At 42.4% G+C, this 24678-nt stretch overlaps 4 protein-coding genes across 4 annotated transcripts in view; 2 read left to right on the plus strand and 2 right to left on the minus strand.

The window, feature by feature from the left end:
* Positions 1–527: 527 nt before the first annotated feature.
* Positions 528–1778, minus strand: LOC128298177 (PHD finger protein 7-like). Its single transcript, XM_053033919.1, has 2 exons — positions 1510–1778; positions 528–1446 (listed from the first exon to the last, which is right to left on the minus strand). Exons 1-2 carry the CDS (start codon positions 1696–1698, stop codon positions 694–696), a joined length of 942 nt encoding a protein of 313 aa, XP_052889879.1. The 5' UTR covers positions 1699–1778; the 3' UTR covers positions 528–693.
* A 469-nt stretch (positions 1779–2247) lies between these two features.
* Positions 2248–6003, plus strand: LOC128310531 (inner centromere protein). The gene is made up of 4 exons (XM_053047191.1): positions 2248–2564; positions 2657–5010; positions 5107–5375; positions 5448–6003. The coding sequence occupies exons 1-4, from the start codon at positions 2484–2486 to the stop codon at positions 5633–5635; spliced, it is 2892 nt and encodes a 963-aa protein (XP_052903151.1). The 5' UTR covers positions 2248–2483; the 3' UTR covers positions 5636–6003.
* A 2014-nt stretch (positions 6004–8017) lies between these two features.
* Positions 8018–11929, minus strand: LOC128310568 (uncharacterized). Its single transcript, XM_053047240.1, has 3 exons — positions 11327–11929; positions 10165–11156; positions 8018–9987 (listed from the first exon to the last, which is right to left on the minus strand). The coding sequence occupies exons 2-3, from the start codon at positions 10763–10765 to the stop codon at positions 8621–8623; spliced, it is 1968 nt and encodes a 655-aa protein (XP_052903200.1). The 5' UTR covers positions 10766–11156; positions 11327–11929; the 3' UTR covers positions 8018–8620.
* Positions 11930–12515: 586 nt separating this feature from the next.
* Positions 12516–24678, plus strand: part of LOC128310414 (low-density lipoprotein receptor-related protein 6) — a 35138-nt gene continuing 22975 nt past the window's right edge. The window contains exon 1 of the mRNA XM_053047053.1: positions 12516–13384. Coding sequence (XP_052903013.1) covers positions 13099–13384 — 286 coding nt within the window. The 5' untranslated portion in view covers positions 12516–13098. The remainder of the gene's footprint in view (positions 13385–24678) is intronic.

Below are 24678 nucleotides of genomic sequence, written 5' to 3' on the forward strand. Positions count from 1 at the left end.
GCTAAAAGAATAGATTGAAATTGAATTTAAGCTAAAAATTATTGTTATTTGCCGAAACAAACAGCTAACAACCGATGGTTTCAGAAAATCCGATACGGTTGGCTATTGTCAAAACTGACATCAGACATTGACACATCAAAATGGCAAGGTTGGTATGGATCGTAATTTTTCCGGTTCGCCAAAAACATTTTGAATTACATTTTTTATTGTAAAAAGAAATAAATGTTTATATGAGCAGTGTATTGATACGATGGTAAGAGTACATACGTGATTAAATAACCCTATCAATAAGGCCAGTACACCTGTTGGCTGGATCATTGGTGGGATAAAGTGCTGCTCAACCTGTTGAAGATCAGTCCTGGACGGAGATTCCTGGGAAATGATCGGCCAGATGGCCATGTAAGTGCGATGTGCTCCACTGCAATGATGAATCCTAAAGCGAATTACAGTTCTAGTTATATGTGCACGAATATATTCTGCATATATGCCGTATTTCCGTACTTGTTGTTTATTGAATGATACTGGTTTAATAAATATTGCTCACTAACTTAAATCCTACCAAAAGAAATTAAGGGAAAGTGATGGCATTAGAAAGCCCGGAAGTAACGGCGACGGCGATATCAACGGTTTCAACAGCTTAAAATTGTGTAACAAATTCAATATTCCTTGTTTTTATCCAACCAAAGCTATCAACTATTGCACCAAATTAGCAAACGAGTCGTCCATACAAACATTACAAAGATAATCATTTTCATCTGTTACGCCAGAGCAAAGCTTATGCATTAACTGTCCGCCACAAATTTGACACCCCAACAATTCAGATACCTGATTGCTTTGCTGTGCGTTTTCTACTTTACACGGAACTGCGGTGCATTTGCGTTTGTGAAGATCTTTAAATGCGTTCGGTTCACGTTCCCAGGCAGACTCCCGCTCTGGTATAAAGATCCCACTCTCTGCGGCATGGGTCTTAAACTTGTTATTCCAGCATAACGGACATTTGAAATTGTAACCCGACGAATAGGCAAACTTCTGTACACACTCGCGGTGCATCAGTCCGGCCGGACACTCACTGCTGCAGTGGGTGCGTATGATCGCCAATGGGTTGAAGTTCTGGTCCGTTACCTCAGGCAAGTTTTTGTAACAAATGTCACAGTCTCGTTCCTTCGTGTTTACCGGTTTACACAACTCAGCGGGTACATGTTGATGGCAGTATGATAAATACTGACCAAAAAACTGTGACAGGCATGAGTTATTGTAGCCGCAAATGTAATGAAAACGTCGGCCACACGTTGGCTGTGCACATTCGATTGGCGCCGATGGATGTCGACAGTAGTAACACGATTTTGAGCGATATTCTGCATAGCTCTTTAAGATGTCGCGTAACAAGAAGCCAGCGATCCCCGTCCCACCTGATGATGCGTTTTGCTGAATATAGGTACCGGTAAGCTAAAACACAGAATGTTAATGGAATAAACAAAAGTACCAACTGCGCAATGCACGTTTTCTTACCATACAAAAGTAATGAACACGGAGTACGTGTTTTGCGTAAGTTTTCTCTACGAATTCTCCATACCGAACTGGGTTATTATCGTCCATCAGGCATATATCACACTTAGTACTGGTTGTTTTCTTCAAAACATTCAACTTGAATAAAGGATCTGTGCAATAGCTTACATTGAAGAATGTTGATTGGTTCATGGTTCACTCAGGACGGGTTGAAATCCTATAACACGACTGGATATAATTCTTCTTCAGAACAAATGATTTGCGATGCGTATCATTTCAACGCTACTTGATGGGGAAATCAAAATAAACAACGCACACAAGGTATATACATAAATAACGCATATTCCCATGAAAAACCTGGCCTCGTTTGCAAATGTACCAGATCTATCTGTAATGAAACATAACATTAAATCGGATACAAAAGCTGTTTGTTTTCCCTCCTACCACTGATCTGCTACGCAACATAACAAAAACAGGTAAATTTATTATTTAAAAATATCATTTCCTTGAAGACACTTCATACCGGCCCATGCATGACAGCTGTCAATGAAAATTCCGTTTGTTCAAAATTGCAAAAAGGCCTTTTCGTGCATCAGCTACCGTATTGGTAGTGGTGTGCTGCAAAAACGGTCCGTTCAATTTTTGAAGTTACGCCGTCCGATTTGAGCGGTTCTTTGGTGTGTTTGGTGTTTTCAGCAGCAATTATCATTGTTCAATTGTTTCAATTCGCTGTTTTGCTGTGTTTTTGCGGACGGCCAACGTGCGGCAAATCATTCTCTGGCTGTTTGCCAGTGGGGACAGAAAATCCCATACAGATGATCCCAAAGGAAGAATGAGTGCTGTGGAATAGCATCTAGCTAGCATCTTTTACTTCATGTATCTAGAGCGCAGTGAAAGCGATTGTGAAAATAGTGGACATTTGTGCATATACGTATACTTAAACGAATCTGTCTAAACGAACGAAACAGCAGATCAACATGGATGAAATGTTGGAAATGTTCAACTCCTTCATAGGGGAAGCATTCGATCGGGAAAAGGCAATGGCTGTTGAATTCACGGTAAGCAACAAGCGTAACAATGTTAGCTTCGGTTCGCGTTCAACCCAATGGTCCACAATTTCGTTGTTTCTCTGTTTAATATCACTTTTTAGGAATTCGAAAAGAAACTTAACGAATGCGTTACACTGGCCAACGAGCGGGGTACGCCGGTCCAGAACAAGAAGCGTCCAAAGAGACAGGTCTCCATAATCGAAAGGGATGAGGAAGTCACGGGTAGCAGTGAGACGCACGAAGCAGCATTGAATAACGGGCATGAATCGCAACAATCAGGAAAGCGAACGTCTGCGACTGATCTCGCCCCTAACCTTCCGCCTCGGTCATCGGCCCGCATGCTGGACGTTGCTGGCAAAGGTCGAGACGATCAGGCCCCTCAACTCATGGAAACTAGTAGCGAATCGAATGAAAGTACCATACGCCCATCGAGAACGGCCCGGTTAAAGGCACAGGAAAAACTGAAAGAACCTACGTTGAATAGCAAGCTACGTAACGATGGTGGAACAACCGTAAACATAAAGATTGAACGTAGCTCAACCGTCGCCAATAGCACGCTAGTCCGTGGGGGAAAGGATAAATCGACGGAGCAACAAACGTACGAGGAGATGGAAACGGAGAATGATGCGAACCAGGCAAACAGAATCATTTCACCGGTGGCAGACAAACGCAACGACGAAGGTTTCTCGAGTGCGACTGAAGCACCAAAGCAGGAGAATGATAAACCGCCAGCAACTGTTCGCGAAATGTCGCTAATGGTCATTCCTCCCGTGGTACCCAAGGTGGAGATTATTTCCGATGAGGAGATGCCTCCACCAAGTATGCCACCACCGAAGGTCCCTCTACCCAAGGTACGCACGAAAAAGAAGCAAACCGCTGGAGTGAAGAATAAAAAAGATGCCAACGATACAGCGTCCAGTTCGGCCGTTTCATCGGCTGACTCGACGATGAACAGCACGAGCAGTACGGTTAGCAGCAACGCTAGCACCAGCACCAGTGGTCGTCCGAGCCGATTGAAATCAAAAACGGCAGTAAAACAGCCAGCTGTTCCGACCCCAACGAGTATGGAGCTGAACGTGGTGATCGAACCGATTCGTATCAAAACGGAAAAACTTTCGATCGTACAGCGGTCCACTAGTAGGATGTCCGATAAGTCCACCTATGAAGATGCACACGAGCAACAAAATCAGCATCAAGCGGAACGCATGCAGCTGGAAAAGCAAATGCGACCACTAAAAATTGCGCTAGAAAAGATGCCTCTGCAAGCTGTGTCCCAACCGAACGCAAAGGGTGGCCAATGTGACCTAAATGGAACGTACACTCAACCTATGCCTGCCGATGGTACATTCATTACACCGCCATCCGTTCAGGATGGCACATTTACGGTAAATTCACCAATGGAAAATGCTCCGGGTGAACAGCGGTGTAACGAAACGTTTAATATTCCTACCGGTGGTGGAACTCCATCCGGTCAGCTGGAAAAGCGACCTAACGATACGTTTGTGATTGAGAAGCATGGTTCGGTGAAAGGACAATGCCCGCCCAATGTTGGGGATATAATGATGGCTAACGCGAGCATTATGACCGAAGATGAATCGGTCATAGAGAACTCACCGATCCTGGTGCAACAATTACCGGAACAGCCGAAATCTAAACCAACACCCGTCAGACATAAGGTGGGCCCACCCGTAACAAATGCAAAGCCGAAGAATGTTTCCACCTTGAAAAAGTCTGTCAGCAGTGTTGCATCGATTGGTACCAAGTCGGCGGCAGATGCGAAGAAAAATAAGGAACTTTTCAACCCGTGCGTGATGAGCCCGATCAAGAGCCGCATCGAGGCGTTTGAAAAGTGTGCTACCACCACGTCGAAGATTGGTACACCGCAAGCCCAGATCGGACGGCTCATGAAAACGGTCAGCACACCGACAATCGGTACGGAAACGCATGGACTGGTGCGGTCGGCCCACGTCAAACCGCTTGCCTCATCCGCTTACACCCCGAACTGTGCCTCCCAACCCATACCGAAAGCATCATCAGCCTCCAAGGTTGGTCAGATGCAGAGTAAAGCCTTACAGCACACCACACGTAGCCAATCGCGTGACTCTAGCTGGGACCGTGCTACGGCCGGTGGCAGTGGAACACTTTCGACGGCCTCATCCACCTCGTCCCTGCTGGACGAGAAAAAGAAGAAGCGCGAAGAAAAGCAACGTTTGGCGGCGGCGCAACGGGAAGCGATGGAGCGCGAGAAGCGCGAACATGCGGAACGGTTGGTGCGCGAAAAGGAGGAAAAGTATCGGAAGCTCGTTCACGAAAAGCAGGAAAAGATACGTATCGATGCGCAAAAGAAGGCACGCAAGCTGGAGGAGTTTGAGAAGCGGCGTCTGATGGAGGAACAGAAGACACTTGCCGATCAGAAGCGGGATGAGTTGGCCAAACAGTTGGCCGAACAGCAAAGGTACTGCTACAGGGACATTTCGACCACTGGAAGAACCGAGCGAGCAAGCATGAGCAATGATTACATCGTTTCTTTACTTTCTCTTTTGCTTTCCAGAATCGACCGAGAGCTGCTGGACACGTTGAAACAAAATCAGGTGAAGGAGAACCACGAAGTGAAACTGCACAAGCAGCTGTATCAGCAGAAGATGCGTCAGCAGCAACAGCAGCAGCAGGCAGCAAAGAAAAAATTGGCTGCCGCCCAAACGGAGGTGTTTACGTTCGACATGATCGACACAGATGACACCACGGATGAGGACGTTGCCGAAGATCCAAGCGCACCCCGTAAGAAGAAGCGTCCACCACCGCCGGCATGGTGTCAGAAGTGTAAGTCTACAAAGCTTTTCTTTTGTGTGTGTCCAGTGGAGTTTCACGCAGCTGTTTTTTTGCCTTTTACAGCATCCAATTTCCAGCACAGACTTACAATCCAGGCCCGCATCGATACGAAAGTGATCGATAGTCTGTTTTCCGTGCAACCGATGACACCCGATCTGCGTGTGCTGTTCCCTTCCATCGATGCACAAAAGCTGAAGCGAAACTCGAGTGCAATTTGGCGCACACCGCCACGCCACTCGCAGCTTCCGTGAAACATTGCCGCGCCGCGAATGTCACTAGGACAAATGTGTTTTTAGTTGTAAACTGTACCAGTAATAGGAAGCTACATGGACCGATTCATGCTCGATTCTATTAAACGTTAAGTATCTCTCGTTGCAAACATTTGCTTCTCCCATTAATAGCGGATCGTGCGTGTTGTGCATGGTGGTTGTTGTAAGTTGCGCATGTAGCGTGTCCTTTGTTTGTTGGAAGAGAATATTTCATGAATGATCGTTGAATGGGACAATCATTTCAAGTTTTTGTGGAGATCACCATCTTCTCGCACATTGATGATTTTTACTACGTTGATTAACCACTGATATATTTTTTTCTAGTATACATACAGTGCATTTTATCTTTGCCCGCAACGTTAGCATAAACGGTAAAACAATAAATTATATAAAGCAAAACATGTTGTATCAAACACACTGATTGATCGAGAAATATTCGAATCTAAAATTAAAGAAGTTTTTGCTTTTCATAAGGGAACATTTGCTTTATTTTCTGTTATGATCTACTCTCGAACAAACACATTTGTTTTTTTTCCATATTAAAGCTTAAGTTCATGCAGCTTCACGTTTGTATCAAAGCACCGGATTAGCAAAAACATAAATCCCTTACACCCGCTACCACGGCGTAAGACCATAACGATATAAATGGGGTTTGAGCTTAAAAAATAGTTTTTCAGACAAAGGCAAATACAAAATGGAATATACAAAACTAACATTTGCTGCCTAGTTGTTTCAACACAGTGTTTAGGCAGGCATTTAATTGACCATTTCTTGTTATTATTCACCAAAAGTAAGGAAGTAAGGATTTACTGTTACTACTGGCATTGCTTACGGCTTTACGCGTTATACAGGGCAATTAGGGTTGGTGAAAATGATTTACAATCGAACGAGAGGAACGACTTTTGGAGGCCATACACCTCCACTACTCTAACCTGTGCAAACTTTAACGAATTTTAAATCCTTTTGTTTCTTTTCTTTACCGTTTCTCGACGCGCTACAAATGTTTGGTGTTTTTTGTTTGTTTGCTTGCTGCTTGTTTTGATATTTTGTAATGTTTTCCTTATATACTCTCGTATTATTCCAACGTGTTATAGATTCTTTTCTGTCAAACTGTACTATATATCTTTCTTATGCGCTATGGTACTAAAGATTATACATGTTTTACAAAACCTACAAAGCTTCTATCATAACTGCTGTGTTTTGCTTCTACCGTTCCTACTACCGCTAGTAGTTATAGCTGGGTTTACCTATGCTCACTCACACAATGTCCTGTATAAATATGTTGTTTCGGCATATATGTTTCTGCTACGCGCTGTTTAAATTCTTCCATTCTATCACGATATACTAGTTTTGTGGTAAACTTTACACGACCGTGTTTGTGTCTGTGTTCTGTTTTTTTTTGTGTTATGTTTTGGAGCTTTTCTTCAAAAACGGGCGAAAAAATAGTTACAAACTGTTTCGTAAATAGAGTACATTAAAAATAAACTTTCTCGAAATAGCTTATCGCTAGTACACGCTGGCAAGTAGTATGTTCTTCATCAAAGGTGTGTGTTTGGTGTGTGTGTTTGTATGTTCAGGTAGAAACGTTCTGCGATGCTCAACAGTGCCGTTGATTCGTATTTGATTATGTTTTCTTTGATTTGTTTCGATTTGTGCAATTCGCTTTCGACAGTCACCAATCATCTTCGCTCAGTCGGATAAACGGGAAACGAAAGGATACGCGCGCACTATGGGGTGAATGAGAAGACTTGTAAGAATTAGGGAAGATAAGGTAAATAAATCAGGCAAAACAACACACTGAGGTGCAGGAAGGAAGCACGACGGTTAACAGGCGGGGTAGAGGATGTCTATGTGTGGTTTGTTGTTATGCTTTTATGTCGCAATGTGTTTGTGTTTGAATGTGTGCTTTCTTGAAGCGGTCACATAATATAATGGAACTGGCGGACTTGGTCAGCATCCAAAAGTGTCGAAAATCACTAAATTGGTGGCGCATTGGCGTTTGCTAATCATTCAACCTGACCCATCTGGGAGACGTATGTCCTCAAGTGTAAGTCTAACAATCCTCCCCCAGTAAGGGAAGAACTTAAATAAATCTGGCTCTTATAATTGGCTCTGGATTCCTTTATAAACATCAACTATTCAAAAGATTGAGAAAAGGGAAAAGCTTTGACTGCCTTTCAGATTTCCTAAAGTATCTTACATTTGCCTTGATCTACACTGATGGATACCAACTTTATCTTATTCGTTCATGAAATTTCGGGCCTTGGCTTTCGGGCTGGAATAGTCAACCAGCTGGGTCATATCAGGACAAGCCCGAGAAAATGGAACTAAAGCCAAACGATAAAATCCACAACATATGCGCTCTCTTATGCTTTGAAGCAACTCTAACACGCTTTTCTCTAGACGCTACTTCATCCCGAATGCCGTGTGATGTAAATATACTTCCATAATATTATGTTGTAGCTAAACATTATACTCGTTTTGAATTGATATGTTTCGGTTACGCTTTGTTTCTCACACTCACTGGTTCCGCATAAATTTGTTCCTATTTGGTTTCTGTATAGTTTCATATTTTGTTTAGTTAGCTTTCGCTGCTCGCTGTTTTCTAATGTCATTAAGATCTCTACAAAAAGCTGGCTTGTATCCTTCATTCATTCGGTTGTAGCACTGCTTCTAAAAATTTGGCTAATAAATGGTTCGTATGTTTTGTTTTGTTAGTTAGTCATGTGAGTACAAATGTTAGCAGCTACGGTTGATATGTTTCACTCAAGTATGTTTTTTCTTCATGTATTGCTTTTTTTGTTGCTTGCCATTAGATGCGTTTTAATTTTTGTTCAACGCCTTTCAAAAATACAAATAACAAACTCCCATCCATTAACATGCATTGCATTCGTTTTCCCCGTTCAGGACATGGCATAAGGATAGCAGGAGGTCAAACTTACCGCAGCGCGTGTTCCTTGCGATGATTTAACTATCTTTTCCTTCACGTTCTAAAGCTTTCAGAATATTATCCTTAAGCGTTTCGTAGAGGAGTTGCTCCGTTTGGTTTACTGTTGTCTCATTGCCCTCTCCGACACCGTCCCGGTTCTCGATTACTTCCAACGATTTTTGCTTAAAAATAGAAAAATAGTTTGGATCCCGGCGCATTATTTCGGACAGCTGGCTGCACTGCTTCTCCGACAGCTCCAGCACTGCCCGTATTAACCGATCCGAATCCTTATCTTCATCATCCACCGTTGGCTCAGTGTCCTTCGGTTTGCTATCACCAGCAGCTGCTGCCTGCTCCACTGGTAGAGTTGGTGTTCGTTTGGATGCAAACAAAATGTACGCCCGTTTCAATCGCAACCACAGGCCGCGTCCTACACATAGTCCCTCCTGTTCCGCTGATAGCTGGAATGTGGTAGGCTTAACATTTGCCGACTCTTCGTATCGTTTAATGGCGGCATATGTTTGAAGCAACATTTCCATTACATCGTTAACCGGTAGACACTCCCGTTCTGCTTCCGCGGCGAGCAGACGTACCAGTACGCTTAACTTTGCTTCTTCATCGGAGTTTTTCACCGAACAAACCAACAGGCGCATTTCATCGAACAGTGTCCGATCGTCTTGCGTCGGCGAAACACCTTGCAAAGCTTCAAACAGCAATTCGACTTCATTTGGCTCTAATCGCAACAGTTCCTTTATAGGGAACCGGGTACCATCGATCCGTATCGCACCGGGATCACTCGGATCGGACACGATCTGCACATTGGTCTCAAGCGAATGCTTCGCAATTCTTAACCCAATATCGATCGCGTGCGAATCGTTGTTAAAGTACTCGCAGCAATGATCCTCAAACCCGAACAGCTTCAGCGCAACGATTGCATTGTTCTTCATCATCAGTTCCGCCTGCCGGATGCTGATGGTGGTCTTTGTCCAGAAGCAGATCGAGGCAGCATGCGCTAACCGTGTTTCGATCGACGCGTTATAGTAATTTGAATGCATTGCCGACAATGTGTCGCAGATCACCAGATCGCTTATGATGTTGCCCGTCTCGTTGATAAAGTTGCACACCTTGAATCCCGTCGCGATGCTGTGGCTCGTTGAGGCAACACCGGACAGTGCCGATATGTGGGGCATGGTTCCGAAGGTGAGGACGTGTGCAGTAAGACTCAACCAGGCGGTACGGGATTCAGAATCAAGGAACGGATTCAACGATTCCTGGTGGGCGCTTTTATCGCGCAGCACGTCGATCGAACGTCCGGTTGCGTACAACGCCGATCCAATGCTGGCCGCAACAAAGGGTGTCGCAATACCACCGGACAGAAAGATGGCTCCAGTTGCACCAGCGATTCCTACAAGTAAAACAGATAGTTTTAAAGCACGGAACTACAATAAACAATAAACGTAACAATGTTGGATGCGCCACTAGTTGGCAGAGATGAATAATCGATACAATCAATCAAAACAAAGTATACATTATTAGAAGCAACCCTTGTATGGGAACTAAAATAAGCCACCCCAACACTCACCAATTATTCCCGTGGCAATGTCCAACGCTTTAAAATAGTACGCTTTCCAGGCGGGTGTTTTACCGACCTCATACAGCACAGTTTTCTCTTCACTCGCCTCAAGTCGCCCTTCGCGCGGATAAATCATCTCCGCCGACGGGTATTTGTTGTTACGCAAAAAGTCCCGGAAGCTTCCGTATACGCGCCCGTACGAATCAATGTATTTCGGTTCGGTTGCTTGCAGATCCCCAAACTGGTACCGAAACAGGGCCACCTCGTAAAGCTTCCCCTCGGCGTACAGTTCTATCGGCAGGATCGTCAGATGGCACGGTTCGTCCGGTACGACACCTTGGGCGTACATCTGCTGCGTTAGCTTGTCGATTGTCTTGCGCGATTCGGTGTCATAAAAGCATAGCTGTTCCATGTACTCCTGCTGCAGTTCATCGTCGGTCCACTCGTTTGGATCCTTCATCGTTAGGTTCAGGGCATAACCGAGCGTATTTTCTAGTGCCGCTCCGGTCAACATTTGTGGCTCATCTCCCCGACAAGCCCCACCACGGTTAAGGAATTTTTTCATGTTTTCCTTCGCCCGTTCTATCCACTCTTCGGCCGACACCTCCATTGTTGCTTGCTGGAATTCGTTATAGTGTGTGCTGGCTGGAGAAGCAAATGGCGCAGTTTTCCTTATCTATCACGTTTACAGCCAGTGGGGATGGTGCACTTGAATGCGATTTTCGCAATGATGATTCTCGCGGGTGAAGTGTGGTGACTCATCGAACAGGGAAGTGGGACAATTTCAACTCAACACTGCATTTGCTAAGTCTACGCTTTTCTCCAGCTTATGTATCACACGTTTTGTTATTTTCCTGTTCCCGTAGATCGTCCTACTGCGGCATAAAGACAAAGGTGACAACTAATCAATCTGGCACCAGAATGGTAAATGTTTTTTTTGCCTCCACAATGCTAATGAGCTTCTCTACTGGGCTGTTCAATGTAGCAGGGCCGCACGGTGACTAAAACGAGTGAGAAATACAAAAAATAACCTGATTTATCGAGCAAAGGCAATCAAAGTAGGCAGGGTAAACATAATAAATGTCGTTCCGAGAGCGCAGGTGAGAAAATCAATAATATTTCTATTTCCTGCTTCCGCATCCTGCTACACCCTGGCGCGTTATTTACTTACCATATAGTTCGCCCATTACAGCGATTGATTATCTCATCGAAATAAATCGCGGGCCACCAATTCGTTGTTTGGCTATGCTTGAATTCCAGCGGAGTTTACTCAGCTGTTCCGTTCCGAGTTGTTCGTACTGAAGGAAATTTACGATATAGCCCACATTCACAGCCACGCAAAAGCAAAAATGTTCTGCCAAGACCTAGTTTTTTTGCTGGAAGAGATAGCACCCGCCACTAGTAAACAATCGGGAGTTTCGCGAGGTTAAACGACAAACAAAGAGAATCGAATTGCGCTTTGGCCGTGTTGTAAATGTGCGCTTGATCGATTGATACACTACACTGAAGAAAGTAAACCCAAAACCTGTCCAGTTTCTGCTGTCCTCACGGTACACAGTAATATTGATTCGATTGCAACTGTTTCATATTCATCCCCACTTTATCCCTTTTACACCCACAAACAAACACCAAGAAAGATTGATAAGGGTGGTAGGATGTACACGAAAGTAAAGCAAATTATGAAAAAAAGCACACCAACGAACACTTTCCAGCGCCAAACAGTCGCGAAACGTATCGCGGAAACTGTGATGCGCTCGGTCGCACACCCGTTCGTTGTGGGCGTATACGGGCTACGTATATGTTGGATGTAAAATAGGAAACCCACCCTCTCACCCTTTGCAAATAAGGTAACGGATAGGAAGGAAAATGCCAATGCAATCGTCGCTGGGTTTTTGCGCACGTTTGTTTTGATTGTGATGTAAAACGCTAGAAGAAACGTGGTTTTGAGGGGATTGGGGCAACGGGAGAAGGGTCACAATCAAAACACAACACAGCTGAGTGTGTCGAATGACAGCTGGTGGTGGGTAAAATTCCGTAACATATTCAATTCGGCAAAAAATGTTAAATAACGATAACTTAAACGTATTGTGTGCAACAAAATAAATAAATATCAATTATAATTGTTATTAATTGCTGTTTTTCGTTCTAAAGAAGCCAGTTTGGTAAATTATCGTATTCGCTAAACGAACACACCACACTATGGGACTAGCAACTGGTCACAAAGCGAATAATCAAGTCGCATCTGTCAAACGTTCGCCATCACACCACACCGCTGTCTTCCATTCGCTTTGTATTTCGCTGTACGTCATTCGCGTCGGATCGCATTTATTTATCGGGCTTCCTGCTTGCACGACAGTTTTGCTTCAATTTTAATGCGTACGCAACAAAAGATTTCAATTCTACCTCCGTTTCGTGTGCAATGTGAGTGCAGCTTAGTAATAATTTCGCTAGTGTTGCTTGCTTGACTAATTGTTGTGCTTCAGCGGCATTGGTTCGTCTCGCTGTCGGCTGTTGTGGGTGGGTAACGCAACCAAAGACGGGCGGCAAAAAGGAGATGCCGAAGATGGCCGCCACTGTCGCGATCTTCAGCAATTGAATGTTTCGTTGAGAGCAAAGAATAATGTGAGGTAGGAAATTCTGTACAAAAACGGCGCTACTTCTGGTGTTGGTGGAGTAGAACCGTGAACAAAAATTACATCGGATCGTTCGGGTGCTTTGCTTTATTGCTAGTGTAAAGTGATCGTGTGAGGAGCTGGGTTTACAGTGCGGTGCATTTTGAAGTGTGTAGAAAAGCGCAAATTCTTCCTTGGCAAGGGAGCTGCACGAAAGCGAGCTGTGTGTATTATTAGTGTAGTTATGTGTGAATAATTAGACGACAATGTCAATTCGTAAAAGAGTCCCCCGCAGGTTCTAGAGTGTGTGCACGAGTGTGTGATTGCGTATATGTTTGTATTCAGCATCCTCGAACGTGCCAGCTATGACGAGATGGGCAAGGTCAAGCTATGTAACAGTGGGGATCCTCTCCGGCCAACCATTTCGTCCTGTAGACGGAAGACAGCTTCACCGACGGAACCGACGATCATCAGCACCCGATCAATCAGCGATTTCCGTCCCACTGTGGTGCGAACCTTGCAAAAACGCAGCTCGCCGCCTACTGCCAGCAGCTGTGTTGTGTTTTCAACACTGCTGCTAGCATGTTTCATCGCAGGACTGTTTAACAATAATCAAGGTAGGTGAAGGCGAAATATGTTTGAGGACAACAGAGGGAAATGTTACATTTTTTTTGGCTCGCTTTCCCCGTTTGTCTCCGGTTTCCCCATGTGAGGAACAAAAGTTTCCTTTGCGAATGTCCGAATTAACTATCGCCACACAATTCCTTATCTCTGCGAGCACGATAACGAGCGATAACAGTAATAATAATGCTTGGGGGATAACGGGTCGAACGATGTGGACAAGCATCGCCGCCTAATCAACAGGGACAAGCTGAAGCTGTCATGTATCTTCTGCTGCACTGATAAAATTCACCCCAAACTAGTCGATCGAGGAATTGGTGCTTTTTTTTAGGTTCTCAAATTCATTTTAAGCTTTTATATTTATTTACTTACTCAATTGACGTTATAAACGCTTCACGGACTTGGTCTGCTGTTGGTTTATTCAAACCGCTTACGGTCGATACTGTCCCGGCCTTTCTACTGGACGTGACTGGGGCCACATCTCAGTTTGTGTCTACCACACCTCATCTGTCCATTTGGATGTCCTAAATGGACTTTACGGGCTGGGTCGTTCGGTGTCATTCTTATGACATGTCTTTTTAGAGTCGGTCCTTGATTTGAATGACTCCTGATTAAAAATTCATATGAATGAATCAGGTGTTTGGAGTAGAGAAAAAAGACCAGTTGACCAGCAAGCACTTAGAGCGCCTGTTTTTTATTATAAATGCTGTTGTAGGTGCAGACCTTTGACCATTTATGAAATTTACTTTAATTGAAAAGACATCCCATTCTAGTTATTGGAAGGATAGTTCTCATAACGCAAGATAGACTGTGTGCGTATTATTGGAAGTTCTTATTGAAAGTAATACAGCTTGGCCATAGAATTCTACTGCAAGTCTCACAGCCATATTTCTATTTCATGAGCAAACCATATGGTTTAACAGGTGGGCTGATAATTGTTTGGCCTAACACATTTATCGCGCTAGAAGATTTTTATCCATAGCATATTTCGTTTGTACCAACCTTCAAAGGAATTCTGTCCAAATTTGACAGCACTCGGGCCACAACCTAATGAGCTAGAGCATTTTGTGTGACGCAACTTTTGTGCTTTGAGTAATCATGGAAAAGAAGGAATTTCGCGTGATGATAAAATATTAGTTTTTGAAGGAGAAACATATGGTTATAGCCAAAAATTGGCTTGATGAAGAGTCTTTGGACACTGCTCTACCAAAATCAACCATCAGATATTGGTATGCTAAATTTAAAAGTGGTAAAATGAGCCCTAAGGACGGTGAACACAGTGGAAGCCCAAAAGAGGTGGTTACAGAAGAAAACATTTAAAAAAATCACAAAATTATTAAGAACACCCATAATGTGAAGATGATCGAGATAGCTGACACCCTAAAGATGTTTAAGGAACGTTTTGGACATATGTTTCACGAGTATTTGGGTATGAGAAAGCTCTGTGCAAAATGGCTGCCGCGCGAGCTCACATTTGACCAAAAACAACAACAAGTTGATGATTCGGAGCAGAGTTTGGAGCTGTTTAAGCGAAATAAATCCGAGTTTTTGCGTCAATATGTGTCCATGGATGAGTGTTGGCTTCTCCACTTCACTCTAAAGTCCAATAGACAGTCATCCGAGTGGACTGGACGCGATGAACTTGCTCCAAAGCGGGGGAAAACGCAACAATCAGCTGGCAAGGTTATGGCCTCAATTTTTTTGGGATTTGCGAGGAATAATCTTAATAATCTATCTTGAGAAAGGAAAAACCATTAACAGAGACTATTACATCAAATTTTTGGAGCGTTTGAAGGACGAAATCGCCAAAAAACCGCCACATTTGAAGAAAAAAGGTTTTGTTTCGTCAAGAAAACGCACCGTGCCACAAATCAGTGAAAACAATGGCAAAAATTAATCAATTAGGCTACGAAATGCCTCGCCACCCACCGTTTTTCGTAGATCTGGCTCTCAGTGACTAATTCCTATTCTTAGATCCCAAAAAGATGTCCTCTGAGAAGAAATTTTCGTCGGATAAAGAGGTGTTCGCCGAAACTGAGGCCTTTTTTGAAGCAAAGGACAAATACTACTACAAAAAGGGTATCGAAAAATTTAAAGACCGCTATAATTGGTGTATCGCCCTTGAAGGGACGTATGTTGAATACAAAAAAATAATTTGGCCAAAAAAAAGTGTTTTACTGTCATAGGCCAAACAATTATCAGCCCACCTGTTAGAGTACGATCATAAATAATACGCGAAACGTGACACGAAAAACCGATCAACTGACAGCCACAAAACTCGCTGCGAACGATCGTCAAAGGAGGTGATCTTGTCAAAAAACCTTTTTTTTCCTGTGGAATGTTTTATTGCTTCTGCTTTCTGTACTGTGAATTTATGCCCCATCGGAGCAGTTTTTCATTCATGGCAGGGTTTTTTTTGCTACTTTCCGAAATGAATGATATTTTAACGGCAGCGTAATGTGCTGTCAGCGAAATTTATGTGAATTTCGCTTGTGCGATAGTGAAAGTATTGTAGGAAAATATGCGGTTTTTTTTTGGTTTAAATCATACAATATGCTAGTTCTTGACACCAGGAAGTCTGGAGTTATTAAAATATAACATATGGTTTAAGTATCACCATGCATTGCTATGTTTGTGCTTCTTTTCTCGATTTTGTTAATTCTTCGCACGTGATGAATAGGTTCATGTTCATGTGCGTCCCGCGTTTGTCCCCATTCGCACCCATCGAAGATATCGCCGCTTCCCATCACTTGAATAGGAAGGTACTTATACGGTGCAAATTAAGAGGCTTTACCCAACGCGGAGTGTATTCCGTGACAAAGTGCTTCCAGGAGGATGATGGCATACGATGGGAAATCATGTCACCAACGTGGACACCGTGTGGTTGCTCGTGCTCTTTCCCTTGCTCGATAAGGCTTTTGCTGATTATTTGTTCTAGCCAGTTTCGTCACGTGCGAAACATTTGGAGAGTATAATAGGAGGTCCGTCCGCAGCATGCTAAGTATGCACCCATCGGGTTTTATGCGCGAGAAGGATGTAGAATAATAATGGTAATAGTAATTTAATGGTTTACCTTTGCCGGGGGGAACTAGTTTCGTATTCCGTTTAGCAAACTGGTAAAAGAATGTTATCTATCATTTTGTGGAGATGGTACACTCTGCGTGTTTAAAACATAATGGTTCTTTGTTTTGGCTTAACTAATTCTTTGGAGTACTTGCAAAAAAAACCTTACCCGAAGTTCATATAAATTTGCACTCAAACTTCAAACCAAAAAGCGAAAGACTTAACTAATGCTGCGTTTACTGTAAACAACATAAATGAGTGAATTAAATCTTGTTTGTGAGTGAGCTAATTTTATTCATTGTGAAAAGTTTCAATGAATCATTTGCGATTATGCTCACTCAGGATGGTTTGGACTGCTATATTAATCTTTGGAGCAAGGTCATTCATATGAATCTTTGGCGAGGAGTCATCCAAATCAGGAATATACACAGCAAAAGATTTATAAATCTTTTAGTGGACACAAGCTCTTGGGAACCCTTGGACGATTCATGAAGCTTAAGGAATTCAAAATGTTTCGTGATTTATATACAGATTCATTAAGATTCATGTATCTGAATCAGATTCATCCTACATTAGTTTGATCCAATCTGAATAATATAATTTACGGAACATTTAGATTGAAATTTAACTCTTAGTGGCGACGATCAACTCACTTACGATGATTCACTATCATTCCTATTACTTCAAAACTTACAACGGAGTAATCTTCGTTCAAAGGAATACAATCTTCACGGGGTCTAACAACCCATTAACCTATTATAACTCTTATCAATTTAATCAATTGTCTCGTATTTATAACTCACCAATATTGATTTGATTCACTGCAAAGAGTTGTTATTCTCGTCACATAATCCAAATTTCTTGCGTATAATGGTAGAAAATTCATAAAAGCTTAAGGGACAATTGTAGATTTGATTATGTCCACCGAATAGCAGGTTGCCTTAAGAATAAATTCAAGGTAAGCCCCAACTGGCAACATTTTTTTCCTAACTTCAAAGCGTTGCATTTTCTTGTGTTTGATATGAATTACTTGCATCAGTTATGTCAAATATCTCATGTGTATTATACGTTATTTCGTAAATAAGATTCTGTAGCATGATATGTAGTTTTGATTATATAAAAAAATTATGATATATTTTCGTTTTACTTAATTTGATCATCGCCAGGTCTAATTATGCGCCTCCTATTAAAATCTTATCCTCCTATTATCCATCTATGATGGCCACCAATTCAGTTCCAGACTTTCTGGCTACTTTATGGCTTATTAAAATTGTATGAAAAGTACACCAAGTTGTGACGGAATACCAGTTTGGGGAACTTGATGCTCCAATACGACACATCTTTTATTGCGTCCTTCTGTCAAGGAATTTATCTGCTCTAGAATTTGTTAACATTTAGTTAACATTGCTTGCTTGTTCACTTCTCAGAACTCTTAGGGATATTTATATAAATATTTTTCCTTTTTTGCTATACATCGTATACAATTATCCTATTTCTTTTGAATAATATTCATGCTATAATCGGAAAAATTGCGTTATGTTTTATATTCAACATGCAGCAAGTTATTTTGTAGTTTGTTTCAATGTGATGTCAATCTTAAAGTTCTTTGAATTAAGATGTCAGATATGGGGTTTCGGTTCCCTGTTCTCCCACTGACGCTGACCAACCAAACCAACAGCTGAGCTGAGCTGCTGCTTGTAGAAGGTTAACCTTCATAAAGTTTATTTTCAAATCGTCCTGTGTTCTTTCACGGGGGTTACCATTTTTATTTCCTTCATCCTTTCATTCAAAGAAACTGGGTTGGTGCTGGCCAGCTTTACCTGTGCCCAACGCATGGGCATCTTTCTTCTCATGGCCGTATCCCGCTGCGCTGATGCACCTTTGTCTTTCTTCTGTCTCGTACATCGTGTCCTTTACATTCTTAGTAGGACACTTTTATCTTCTTTGAAATTTATTGTACACCACATGAATACGTTTGTAGAAAATATGTTGTTTGCCAGGCAGTAAGAAGCAGTAAAGAAATGAACATGATGTGTTTAATTTTTCCCTTGTGCTATCCGCATGTTTCTGAATCGCAAAACTTTTCTTTTCTTTAAAAAAAATATCAACAAATTCATCTGAATCAACAGTATGTCACACGGCTCCTTGCGAATGGGAGGGTGATCGACAACAACCGCAGTACAAACAACAACTCACGCAAGCGAATTTCCATGCGGGATGCGAATGAACGTTACTGTTGTGGATGCTGTGAATGCCCTGTGCAACTGTAAAAACACCAACGCACAAACTAGCCAACACAGCCCAGCCTGGCACTAGAAGCGTTCAAAAGAAACGGACGAGCATGAGAGGAAAAGCGACGAAACACGTCACCAAGGGTAATTGCGGAAAACAAGCAAAGGAAATGACCTCGGTCAGCGGTGGAAGTCCAATGGTTGGTCAGAGATGCTTGGGTAGAGTTAAAGATTTCGCTTTTTCTCTGTTCTCTCACTCTCTCTCTCTTCTTGTCGAGGGTGTAAGGTGGGTGAAAATGAAGGAAAGCAACAGCAAAATTCCGAAAAAAAAACATTAAAAAGCAAGCGTACGATCAGGGCAAACTTTTGGAAGCATACTGGCATGAAAACCCGTATGCCTTAACAATCGAAAATAGAAGACTAAAATGTAATGAAAAAAGCTGCCCAAAATAGAATGCTCCAAAAGAAAATGGAAGAAGAAGCGTTAAAGGAGAAATAGGAACATAAAATAGTTTGGAACAAAAAGAGAAGACAGAGAGAGAGAGAGAGAAAGAGAAAGAGAGAAGAATGCTAGAGTGCGTGAACGTATAAGAAATATGAGAAAAAGAGTAATGAATGAAACGAAGCAAAACAGATAAAACTATATCGTATATATACGCAGCTAAACGTTTGTAATTTAATTGTTGGTGCAAACGCTAGCATTTGAACAAAATGTCCCAAAATTCAAAATATATATGCCCAAGTGGGGTTAACCATCTTGAAGCAGGCAAGAAGCTACACTTGGTTGTTGGTTCGGATTGGATTTAAATAGAACAAGAGTGCCGACGACCGTCTTCATGCTGCTAAGGTTGTAAAATCTTGCTTGCTGTCGTCACACGGGGCAACGGCTGCAGTACATCTTCGGCCTTCTTGACTTTCCACCATGTGTTTAATTTTCTACGAAAACTCCGGCATGCACCGGCGAGAAAAATATACGCACACACACATGACCCCTTACGTATGGTTGCACATGCGTAAGATGCGTACGCACGCCTAACAGCTAAACACACGCCTAACCCGACACACTCGTACACCCCAACAACGGGGAAATGATTTAGGACGATCGATCTTGCCGATCTTGCACGCACACATCTTCAAATTTGGATGCCCTGGAGGAAATGGAATGGTATAGGAAGGAAAATGTGTTGTGTGTGTGTGACTTGAGCACGGAAAATGCGGATTTTAACGAGAGAATCTCTCGACGATCGGAACCAGGAAGAAAACATCAGCCTCTTTTCTCTTTGAGTGTTGGTCCACCTACCTCTCTATCCCCACCCCCAACCTCCCTGGCACACCTGCCCTCGTCCCAACTAACCAACGAGACACGGAACAAGTTAACAAAAAATGAACGAACAAGCAATAAGTAGAGATCTCATAACAAGGCACTGATCGTTTTATTTATTTTCTGGCCCCACGTTCTTCATCTCGTTCTCGGCAGATAGAACCGGGAACCTCCTCAGACATCTCCCCCGCAGGCACCCTTTATATAGGAGCGTGATCATCTTCGTACCAACGAGCGAGAAGAACCAGTCACGAACAGAGCAGATCCCGGCGCTGTGTGGCAATATAATTTCGTTGCGGACGGAGCAGCGTTCTCTCGCACTCTTACCGGGTATTGGCAGCATATTTTTTTGTTGGTGGATGATGCTGTGCCCGAACGGTTTTCGTACTTGCGAGGGCCCGGTTTTCCTCGAATTTTGATTGATACACGCAGATACTATGCACGGTGTATGGTGTGTATGGTCGATCATTAGTCATTTTTCCTTTTCGTTTGTGTGTTTCAAGAGTGCGTGCTCTTTAAGAGGGTAGAGATGGCCATATAAATGGAATGAAGCAGAAACCCCGCACTCGGTTTTTTTTAGCTGTGGTGTGCTGGATGGAAAGCGTCCTAAATGCCCCGACCTTGAGGCCAAACCGCGGAGGTCAAGTTGTGTATTTTGCTGTTTGCCCTTCTGGGGTGGGTGCCTGTTGTACGCTGTTTTTTCATTGATTGTTCTGCATGCATGTATGAGATTTCTCATGTCCGCGAAGGTTTGTTGGTGAAAGGCTCTAAATTTTAATGTAAAATAGTGTATCTTCAATGTCCAGGTTTACTGGAATGCTGCAAATAAAATCGACGTGTAAAAGCACAAACCGACGAAATGTTTAATTCTAGACTGTTTACAAAAATACCTGGACGATCACCCTGGCAGCACAATTGTACTGATAGCGCACCGGTTAGGGCAATTGCAATTGTACGATTAGGGGTACGAAGAAGAAGATCTATTCGTACAATTCAGATTGACAGCTCTGATGCTTCCCCAAGGTTCATAACAATTATTATTTCTCAAGGTTATTAAATATTAATGAAAATAATTTGTTTTCGTTTGTTTTGTTCATTATTTTATTTCATTACAATGTTTTTATATCACAATACATATCCGCACAATCTTTAAAATAATTCTAGTCAGGCATTCTGACCGAAACTGGAACACACGATCGGAACATTCTATCACGACGAACGTAGGATGATGATGATGATGCCCACCGGAATGATCATCTACTTCCAGTATTGCATTGTCCTCGTCCTCGATGTTTGTCCGTGTGCCGAAATCGTCTTCCTACGGTTGCTGCTGGTTCCTGCAGTGGAGCTCCCTGTGCCCTGTGCCATCTGGAAATATAGTTATGATACATAGAAACTGAGTCTTTATAGAATAGAAACTGTGTTTTTTTCAACAGTTCCAGCCAATACATGAAACAAGTACTTACTTGCAGGTGCATATTCGTTGCACAATCTTTGGTCAGTTGTACTGCTCTCTTTGATAAACTTTTCACAAACTGCAACTTCTACAACTTTACGAACGTAGAGTGAAACCTGTAGCCAAACAACGCAAGGTACAAAGAAACTCAAGACAAAGATACGATGATGAGCTGGGTGACAGGCACGCTCGCTACCACGCACATATCTACATACGGGAAGCATAGGCTGATCTGTTTGACAGCTAGCCTATTCGCCTTATTCGCAACCACTAAACCATGGGGCTTAGTTTATTTAATATCAGAGACCACTCCAATATCATGAAGAGTTTTAGAAGTTTTTGACTTAAAAATGATCTTCATATTAAAAAAATAATAATTAATTGCAAATTTAAATAATAATTGCTAATACACCATGGTTTACATGGTAAACACACCTTTGCTCTTGTTCTTTGTGGTTTCCTCGAAAGTTGCAACCTTAAAACTAATTCTCCGGGTGAGATTTTTAAGTGATAATCCATTTATAGTCACAACCACACAACCTAGGCGAACACATTAAAGTCTATTGACCCGTTGGCCAATATTGACAACAACAACGGCAACAAAAAAATGCGAAGAAGCATTAGAATATGTAATGGGACAATCTTTAATAGGACCGCAAACATCGCCTGTAGTTGAAAAATTTTCGAAACGAATCTCGTTGGCCCGCTTAAAAAAATTGCGACTGTCAAATATTGACATTCCAGTGTGCCGCTAGAGGTGATGTGTAATAATCCGGTTCCGGTTTATTTATCTTCACTGCGCCCTTGCCTGTGTAGAAACGGCAAACGCTGCGCAAATATGGCGTTTGGCCAATGTTTGAGAGGCTGCAAAAAATGGCCAGCTAAGGAAGCGAGTTTTTTTTTCAAAAGTGTCAAAAAAAAGTTAAAACAATCAATAAAATGAAAATAGGTAAAAGTTGCGAATTTGGCTTGTCAAATGTGTCTTGCTTTAAACGTTTAACGCTTTCTCAGAACGACACCCAACCGGGTGACAAAAGGATGTGAACTTAACGTGCGGTTTGCGCAAGATAACGTCGGTATTTCCATTTCCTCTTTCAATTAAGCGGTGTTTATTTTTGCTCTCCGCGATTATGGACGTAAATTGGAGATGGCGTCTAAATTGACACTAGCGCTGGGCTTGCGTTTTGAGAATGTGATCTTCACACGCACACACCCCACGTTCGGTTAATTCGTATGGGTTTAGTGCTAGAATTTGAAGTTAACTTTATTTTATAGAAGAACGCTAGAGCTTTAGAATTCATCTATAAGCTTATTGGAATATATAGAATTCAAGCTTATGAATACAATTTTACACATTGAGTTCCATAAGTTCTTTCATGTGGATAATGATTATTTTTCCAATTTTCACTCCCAATTCTTGAGCGCTTAACATAGCTGTTCGTTCGAGAAACCTACGAGCACAATTAAGTCTCAATGTACCGAATGTTTAAAATTGCTTCCCCAAAAAACGCCCCAAGCTGGGGATGCACGCCATCTTTGACCAGGTTCCATCACATGACCAGCTGGCGCAAAATTGGATTCAATCAATGCAATTACTCTTGAACAGCCTTTTTCTTTTCCCCTTTCCATTTGCCATCCCCGGCCTCGAAACACCTCGTGTTTGCTGCGTTCGTTTTGCGCTTATGATAACGTCTCTCACTTGTTCTTATGATTGGGGAAAAAATGCCCCCTTTCATTCTCGTTACTGGCGCGATCGCCTAACGATCGAGAACCGTGCGTTGTAAGACGCATTTGTCTTTATGCTCCATTACTTCCCGGCTGGAAACAGCAGAACGATGTGCAAACGATTCAATTATTGAAATAAATGCGTGTAAGGATAAGTAAGTTCGTGTGTGTGTTTGTAACCGGGGCTTGGTTTTGTGTTCTCCCTTTCCCGTCTGATCAATTGTCCGACATGGGTTTTGGTGGGTTGTGTCTGAAATTCAACCGTTCCGTTTCGGTTCTGGATTTTACGATCGTTCAGCCTTCGCGCGATTATTCTTGCGGCTCTGTGCGTTGCGTTGCGCGCAACGTGAAGCGGAAAAGAGAAAGGTAATCGATCGATCCTATTAGCAAACCGGTGGCACGGCAACGTCAACGTTCACAATTACCGTCAACGCTTCGCAGCACATCTCCTTGGTCTCATTGGTTGCAATACCCCGTGTGCAATTCGGGCGATTATTCCGGGCGCGTCTTTGCGTGGGTAACCGATTCCGTTCGTACTTGCTCGCTCGCAGTTTCAAACCCGGGCGAGAAATGTCAAAGTTCTGACAGGTTGGTTGGTATCGTTTGACAGGAGTAATGTTGCATCCTAGGTGGTAACGAGATAAATTGGGCTTGGCTGGCTACCAGACGTACTCAATTAGGCCGGCAAATGCAAAACAAAAACCACGGAGCTGGCGGCTTGAGGAACGGTTGAGTGATTTTAGGTAATTTCAAGTGTCACAGCTTCCTTACCCTATGTCTACTTCGATGAGAAGCACTCCTGGAGGCTGCTGTATTCTGTTGCAGTTTTCTGCAATTTGAAATAAACTTCAATAATCTCTCAATATTGTTGGACAAAAATACGTTCCCTGAAAACTGTGTTGCCTCGATTACTTATTTGCAATTATATTATTGGTAATTAGCAGTGAACCACACCAATTTCCCAAATAAACGTTCCGGCGTATGACAGTTCAGTTGAAATACCCTTGCCAACGTATAACAGCTTTGATGTTATTATCGAACTCGTTCGGTGCTATTCTATCGTTCCGATTTTCATGGGTACCCATATGGGTAAATTTTCCCTTCAATTGGTGCATTTTTTTAAATGTGTCCTACTATTATGGTTCCATAGAAAATCCATCAAATATTACAGCTTCATCCCCTACCTTGTAAAAAATTTCGTAAACCAAGAAACAGTATACCTTTTTAGAAAAATAATAGAAAATACGTCAAGCAAGAGCATTTACAAACTCTATTTAAGATAATTTTCAAAAACCGAAAAAATATACGCAATAGCCCAAGAACATGAAACAAATATGGAAAAATCTAAACAAAAATATAGTATGACATACAACCAGAAAAACCTGTATTAATCAAACGAATGAACATTAGAAAATCTGAAAAATGTGAAAGATGCAAGGAAATAGAAACGTTAGAACATAAGTACGCAACCTGTCCCATGATAAACCCCAAATG

This window comes from Anopheles moucheti, chromosome 2 (genome assembly GCF_943734755.1).
Source record: "Anopheles moucheti chromosome 2, idAnoMoucSN_F20_07, whole genome shotgun sequence".
Lineage (NCBI taxonomy): Eukaryota > Metazoa > Arthropoda > Insecta > Diptera > Culicidae > Anopheles > Anopheles moucheti.